Raw genomic sequence first — 7,894 nt, 5'->3', positions numbered from 1 at the left:
TCTCTCTCTCTCTCTCTCTGTCTCTCTCTCTCCTTCCTCCTGTTAGCCAGTTCAGATGAGAGTGATGTTCTAGTACACCATAATTTTGTGCGATAATTTTGCCTAACCTTCCTTTCCCTTCCTGCCCCCTCCCACCAATGTATTGTATTTCTCTTCTCCTCTCTTTCATTCCCCCCACCACCACGTTAAGATCATCCAGACTTCACTAACAAGCCTTATGTAATTGTGTTCCCTCTTTTATCCCTGAAGATGATGGGGCTCAGAGGGGAAGCATGTAATGTCTTGCCATATTTGAATGTAAACAGTTGATCCTTGTTTAGCCTTTTGGTCATTGTTCTTTCAAATTGGCCTTTTAATGTTTCTCTTTGCTCCTGTTTTTGAGCTTCCCCAAAGCTCTGGTGTTTTCATTAGGAATACTGGAAGTATTTAATTTCATCATTTCATCCAAGGCCCACTTTTTCCTCTGTAACATTATACTCAATTTTGCCTTCTGGAATATTGTATTCCAAGTTCTCCTGTTCTTCATAGTGGGGGGCTGCTAAGTCCTGTGTGATGGGATCCTGACTGGCTCTGCTGGATTTGAATTCTTTAGGGCAGTTTGCACCATTTTACATAGATCTGGAAGCTCTGAATTTTGTCTGTGATGTTCCTGGGGGTTGTCATTTGGAGATTCTTTCAGGAAGTGATTGGTGGATTCCTTCTATTTCTGCTCTGCCCTTTGGTTCTAAGTCTTGTGAGCAGTTTTCTTGATTTCTTGAAATAGGATGTTTAGACTCTTTCTTGGTCACAATGTTCAGATAGTTCAATAATTTTCCATTTCTTTCTCAATCTTCTTTGCTGGTTAGTTGTTTTTCTATGAGATATTTTACATTTTCTTCATGCTGCTTTCTTTGCATATTTCTTGCTACTTCATGGAGTCATTGGCTTCTATTTTGTCCATTTGAATGTCCAGGAAGTTTGTTATTCAGGCAGGTTTTGTGCCTCTCATGACAAACTGTTCATTCCTTTTCCAGTTCTTTCTTCCATTACTCTAGCTGCTTTCCCATATTTTTTTTTCTCTCCAGTGCTCTCATTTCCATTTATAAAAACATTTTAAAGTTAAAATTTTTTTTCTCATTTAATCTCTCTCAAGCATTCTATTTGCATTTGTGTACAAAATGTGTTTTTCTCTGTGTCTTTGCTTGTAGAGTTTGAAGTCATTCTCATTGCTTTTGTGTCTTGAGCATCCCTGTCACCATAATAACTCATAATGGTGAGTTTTTTGGTGTTTGCCCATTCTTTAAGCCTACTTCCTGGCTTGGATTTGATGTTAGGGTGAGACTCTGTGGCATTTCTGGAGGGGATGTCTGGGCTGATCTTATGGAGGGCTGTATTATTCTAGGATCTCAGGGGCAGGGACAAAAGCTTTCAGTACTACCAAAGGGAGAACTTTGCCCTGATCCAGAGCAAAGTCTGACTGCTGTCCCCTGGTCTGATCTCTGCAAGTTTCTGACCTGGATTTGGATCTGTTTAAGAATAGACTTCCCTAAAAATTTGGAATGCAAAATCTTATAAAAGTGAATGTTGTATGGTGGTTAGGTAGTGCAGTGAATAGAGTATGGGTCCTGGAGTCAGGAAGACCTGAGTTCAAATTCGGCTCCAAATACTTGACACTTACTAGCCATGTGACCTTGGGCAAGTCACTTAACCCTAATTGCCCTGCCTCCCCATTCCAAAAAGCAAAAAAAAAAAAAAGCGAATGTTGAAAACTGTCTTTACATGTAATTGGAACCCCCCCAATACTGTTAAAAAATAATTGTAGACAATAAAAAAAGAATAGACTCCCCTCCTGCTGCCCCCTCCCTACCCCCACCCACCCCCAGTCAGCTGGGAAACTCTGTTATTTCAATGGCAGAATTTTAAATTCCCTTTGGTCTGGGACTGTTGGTCTGCTCATTACTCTGCAGACTGGCCAGAGCACAGTCCCAGCACAACCTGGGACTGCTTAGTCTAAAATAGCCAGAGACGAGGAATCCCTCCAGTACTCAGGAGTTATTTAGACTTTAGACCAAAAGGCATGTGACAGCAGAGTAGCTTTTTAAGGTGACTTCCTTGGAATCCAGCCTATGAGGGAGCAGGGCAGGGTGGGGCAGAGCTGGGAAGGAACCTGGTACATGGTTTCCCCTTTTAGCCAATTTGTTTCCTGTTAACCAAGTCTAAGCTTAGTGCTTCCACCTGTAAAAGGAGCAGAAATGTTGTCAACACACTGTAACTTTTAATGTTCCGAGGCAAAGGCCTGACAGCCTGCCCTGGTTCCATTTCTGACTTCAGTTCATTATTTATTTCTCATTGGCAAGGATGTTTGTTGCCTCCCCCTGAATGATTGCCCCTGGGGGGAGGCAGCTGTCCTGTGGAAGAAGCACTGTGCCTAGGGCCATGCTAGGTCTGCCAGGATGTGCATGGTTATCTAAGGTCTCCAAAGAACTGCACAGTCTTTTGTGGACTGATCAGGGCTTGGTTAAGTTTAAAGGGTCTTCATGGATCCCTTAATGCCTACCCTCAGCCTTGTGTCTGGAGGAGCCCCCACACAGGCACCATACACTGAGTGGCTGTGCTGGTGATGCCAATATTCTAGGCTCTGACAATTGAAGGAGAGGTCATTAGTCCTCCGGCAAGCCCTGTGTGGAGGCTGAGAAGGGTGAGGAAGCAAGGAGGACCACCCTCAGGGAAATTATAGGCTGGGAGCTCCTGACTGTAAGGCAGAAGGCACAGCTTGGGGGTACTACTCAGAAAATGCTCTGGCCCACAGTTCCAGTAAGCTTCAAGGGTTACCACCCAGGGGGCTCTCCAAACCCATGGAAAGCCTTTCTTACCTCCTCTCTCTGTTTCTGTCTCTCTCCTCTCTTTGTCTCTCTCTCTCTCTGTCTCTCCCCTCTTCCTTCCCACCCCCACCCCCACCCCCTTTCTGGTCTGATTCTGTTTCTCACTCTTCTCCCAGGACACTTTTCCCTCCCTTGCTCTGTTTTCCTCACTGTCCCTGTCCCTTTGCCTCCTCCTATCCCATCCTCAGTCTCTTTTCATCTCATCCTTTGTGTGATTTCCTCTGTACCTCCTCCATTTCCTCTTCTCTCTTCCTTCCATTCAGCATTTGAGACTCTCCTCTACCCTCCCTGCTCTCCATCCCTCCTGTTCTTCTTTTCTACAAGGGGTATAACAAAGAAAAAGGGTTTGTATGACAGCAATCTATCGATCCATGAAACATTGGGTGCCCACTTATTGTGTAAGACACAGTGCTAGGCACTGTCTCTGTATCCAGTATGCCCTCCAAAGGCTGATAAGTATACATCCATCCATCCATTCATCCCTTCATCCATCTACCCATTGTCCATATCAGTCTGCAAATTTCTCTCTCCATACATCCATCTATTTCTCTATCATCCATCTGTCTGTCCATGCAACCATCCATCCACTTTCCATATCTCTCTGTCTCTCTCTCCCCTCCTTCACTCCCCCATTCCTATTTATCTATCCACATATCTGTCCATCATTTATATTTATCTATTTTTGTAAATGCCAAAACACCACACATGTTATTAATAAGAACTCACAAGCAGGTTTCTGTCTCTCTAAGAAAATGAAACTCTGTCAGAATCACCTTGTTCTGCATGTGCCCTTCCTTTCTTGCTCTAGGCCAGACTCAGCTCTTCAGTTAAAGGATTGGCAGAGGATGGAATAGACAGGAACTTGAGACCTTAGACACTCTGGGGAGGCTGGCACAGAGAAGAAAGCATGGTGTCTGTCCTGCACACAGCCCTTCCTGTCTAGGATGTCAGAAAACCTGGGTTTCATTCTTGCTTTGCACTAATTTCTATGTGAGCCTGGGCAGCCTGCCTACCCCTTCGGGGCAGCGTGTGTCCAGCCTGGTCCCCAAGCCTGGACAACCAAAACAGAACAGCCCCTGACCTCCTCACATTCTGCTGGGAGTATACAAAGTATTTGTGATGGTCCCTCCCTCCTCCTTATACAGAATGCACTGTGCCCCCAGGTGCCTAGGCTAGAGCTAGAGCTCTGGGAAGTCAGAGGAGGGAGAAGCTATTGAGGTCATCCAGTGGGGAAGGGCTTTCCTCACTCTGATGCTGAGCACCAGTCCTGACACCCAAAGACCACCAGGATCTGGTCCTCCTGCCTTGGGGTGGGTGGAACCGAAAGGGTTCCCAGCCTAACATGGTAGGGTTCCTTCTTGAGGCCAAGCTCTTTCTCAGTGAATTGTGGGCCACAAGACCTGATGATGTCATGATACTATGCCTAAGAGGAAGAAACTTGGGGTCTGGGGGAGGAGGGGGTGGTGTGTGTGACAAGCAACCCTCATAGAGACAAGCATTGGGGGAGCACCTGCCAGCCAAGGATGAGAAGCAAGGAGAAGAGGCACTCCCCGAGGAAGGCTCAGGTGGACCAAGGCACAAAGGAGAGAGACTTGGGACCAGCTCAGGGAGAAGGGGGAAGAGACAAGCTCCAGATAGTTGGGATAGGATTTGGCTAACTTCACTGAGCAACTCGATGGGGGAGGGGGAGCCAAGAAAAGGCGGATGTTGTCTCAAGAGGTGAGAAAGAGGAACATGATGGTAAGGGCTGCTGGAAGCTTAGTATGGATGTCCTGGGGTGGGGGCGGGGGAAGGCAAGCTCTCCATCCCTGCATGTCTTTTAGCAAATACTGATGGGATGACTGGTTGGAGATGTTGGGGCAGGGGAGGCATGGAAAGAAGGCAGGGCTTGGAAGTAGAGGACCAAGTTTTCAGGTCCAGCTGGGTGACCTCTCAGATGACTCTCAGTTCTGTCTGAGAAATGGGAATGATCATTAAACTCTTCAATTGAAGCAATGCTCTATGAGTGACCTCTAGGACCCCTGAGCACCTCCCAATGCATGGGTATCACTGTGCGGGCTGATCTGGAGCTGACATAACAGTCCAGATGAGGGATGAACAGGGCCTGTTGGGAAGGGGAAGGATAGGTTCTGTGGGCCTGGGTCCCAGGGAGAATGGCCTGGAAGCCTAAATTCTGAAGGTGACCAGTCAGTCCCTCTCTGTGCCCCAGGACACATCGCATACATACCTAGGCCTTGAATTAGCTGGCAGCTGGGAGGTTCCACTGAGTGCACTTGATGGGAGGCTGTCATTCTCTGTCTGGAAAAAATACAGTTTCACAGCAGGAAAAAAATGAGGCCCTGGCACCATGCCTGTCTTTGGAGCCCTCCGGTGTGGGTGTTCTCCACCATCCAGGAGGGAAGTGACCACAACAAGGGTCAGAGTCCCAGAGTTCTGCTCAGTGCCTGGGATGCAGCAGGCGCTTAATTAATGTCAATTGGTTAATTGATTTCCCAGCTGGAGGCCTTAGGGGAGCCACCTTCTCTTACTGAGCCTCAGTGACTTCATCTGTTAAATAGGGCTAACAGGACTGGGTTCAAGTGACAGCATGAACAGGACCAGAGTTTGAAGCCTTTGTACCCCATACAGGCAGGAGACATTGTGGCTCCTGAATTGATCAGTGATCAGAGTCAAGCCATCGATAAGCCACAGGGCAAAGATCTCCTTCCTCTCTAGGCACATGGAACAGTCACTATTTCAAAACAAGCTCCTGTGAGAATTTATGTTAAGGGTCACGGGAAGGCAAATCCAAGAACTCCAAGTTGAGGTCTTATCCTGCCTACTTCCTTGTAACTGTTTGTTAAGATATTCCAGTCAGGGACCTACCCACCATTCCTCAGCAGGAACATTGCCCAGCCCCAGCACCCAGAGACATCCCAGCATGCACCATAACCAGGCAAGGACACTGCCCAGCCCATTGCCTATGGTTGTCACATGTGTGCCTTATGCCTAGGCAAGGAAGGACATTGCCCAGCTCCAGTGCCCAGGGGCATCTCAGCATGCACCATAACTGGGCAGGGACACTTCTCAGCCCTGGTGCCCAGAGCTGCCACAGATTTGTACTCTGCCAAGCCTGGGTGCCCCAGGAGTGTCATGATACAGACTGTGCCAAAGCAAGGACAATGCCCACATGCTGAGGTTTGCCAGCTCTTCCTCTCTCCAGTAAGGCTTTAAGAGTTTTTCTGGTTCTCTTTCTTACAAGCACCAAGAACTACCACCCTCCTGGGACAGCTCATGTCTCCGAAGGTCAGGAGGCCTTGGGGCCACTGGGGGAGGCTTGGAAGAGGAAATTTCTTCACTTGTTTAGTTAAGAACTTGGAGCCTGAACACAGCACATACCATGGTCCTGGGCCCTTGGAAGAAGCTGCTCTGCATTGGGTCCTAATGCCTGAGTGTTAACATTACCTCTCCCCCCCCACACACACACATCCCCTGACAGCTTTCGTCTTGGCTTTTGAAACCTGAGGTGGGGCAAGGTTCAAGGCTATAGACAAGGCTGCCCCTGTCTGTCTGTAGGAACCTCTGGTTTTCTCTGTGCTGCTCTCTCTGTGAATGTCTGGGTGCCTTCTTGGGGGTCCTTATGTCTCTCTCTGTATCTGTGTGTGTTTATTTCTGTGTGGTGCTTGTGTGTGCACCCTTCTGCTTGGGCAGGCAGACTGAGGCTCAGCTGGAAACGCCCATGCCCATCTTGCTGGCAGCCCAGGAAGGGCTCCAGGCCGCATTTTTTGCCTCCAACAACCTCAGGCCTTAGACCCTCGGAGAAACTGCAGGAGTGCAGAGGCAGCCCCGGGCGGGGAACGCTCAGGTTCAGCAGCTACTGGAGCGGATGGACGGAGGGAGACAGAGAGCCCGGTGACCCTCCAGATGTGCAGGGAGAGCACTCCTGGGGAAGGGCAGAGCGGGCTGGCTATAGGCTGCCTCTTCGCCTCTTCCTCTATGTCCCGCGGTCGGAGGGCCTGCGGCAGGGCTGTGTCATCCCCCATTCCCCGGCCCCAGAGCCCCCAGCTCACCTGACGGCCATGAATCTCTCACCCAGGAACGCCAGAACCAGCCCCAGTACCGTGAGCGCCAACAGCTTGGCCATGACTGAGTAGCACCGGCCTGGCCAGTCAGAGAGAGAGAGAGAGGGAGGGAGAGAAAGAGAGATGGCGAATGCAGGAGATAGGGAGCAGGGGAAGACTGAAAGCCAGCTCCCTCCAGAGGGCAATGACACCTGGCTTCCGTCCTGCTCCGCGGCTTGTGCGGGGCGGTACCAAGGGCTCCTCCTCTCCCCCCCCACCCCCCCTACTAGGACTTGGGCCCAGAGGGAACAGGGTGGACGCAGTGACGCGCTGGGGCTGCCCGCTTGCCTGTCTGGCTGTCGGCCCGTCAGTCGGCTCCAGATCCTTTTCAGGGGCGTCCAACGCTCGGCGGGGCATTCAGTCAGTGAAGTCCAGAGTCCAGTGTGGACTGGGGGAGGGAAGGATGGGGAAAAGCTGGATCTTGAGTGACCCAGTGACAGAGACCGAGACACAGACAGGCCGACCCTCTGACGCACAGAAAAGAGACCCTGCCTAGAACCCGCATCCTTTGCACCTGGACCCCACAGAAGTGTTTTTCGGAGTCTGATTTGCCCCTCCCGCTTCGCGTTCCCTGCCCGCAGTCAGTGGACCAGAAGGTTGGCTGCGCTCCAGCAGTGGGAAGCTGCCTGAGGACGGCGGGCGGGCGGCACTAGGGTACCCCCAAGAGATGAAGGAATCACACTGGCAGGCAGACAGCCATGTGGGGTAGGGGAGGGAACTTGTTTCTTCCCAGAGCCCGGAATATCCGGACCCTGCCTCTTCTACCGGCCCTCCTAGGTAAGAGTAACGGGGTTTCCAACCACATGCCCATTTCACGCGGGTGTGCGCAAGCACACACACATACACACACACGCACACACACACGCACGCACGCACGCACACACACACACACACAGATCGAACATGAGCGCCAGAACAACGCCCCGGCTGATG

At 50.2% G+C, this 7,894-nt stretch overlaps 1 protein-coding gene across 1 annotated transcript in view; it reads right to left on the bottom strand.

Moving 5' to 3' along the window:
- The window catches only part of LOC138166031 (serum paraoxonase/lactonase 3-like), a 28,997-nt gene extending 21,875 nt beyond the window's left edge, over positions 1-7,122 (bottom strand). The window contains exons 1-2 of the mRNA XM_069094486.1: positions 6,911-7,122; positions 5,089-5,159 (exon numbers count right to left, since the gene is read on the bottom strand). Of these exons, the coding sequence (XP_068950587.1) occupies positions 5,089-5,159; positions 6,911-6,984 (145 nt within the window). The 5' untranslated portion in view covers positions 6,985-7,122. The remainder of the gene's footprint in view (positions 1-5,088; positions 5,160-6,910) is intronic.
- Between the last annotated feature and the right edge of the window lie 772 nt (positions 7,123-7,894).

Source organism: Petaurus breviceps, unplaced genomic scaffold (genome assembly GCF_028583685.1).
Source record: "Petaurus breviceps papuanus isolate PSGF00001 unplaced genomic scaffold, PetGlider_PUasm1.0 218, whole genome shotgun sequence".
NCBI lineage: Eukaryota > Metazoa > Chordata > Mammalia > Diprotodontia > Petauridae > Petaurus > Petaurus breviceps.
The sequence above is the reverse complement of the archived record's forward strand: the minus strand, read 5'-3'. Positions and strand labels throughout refer to the sequence as shown.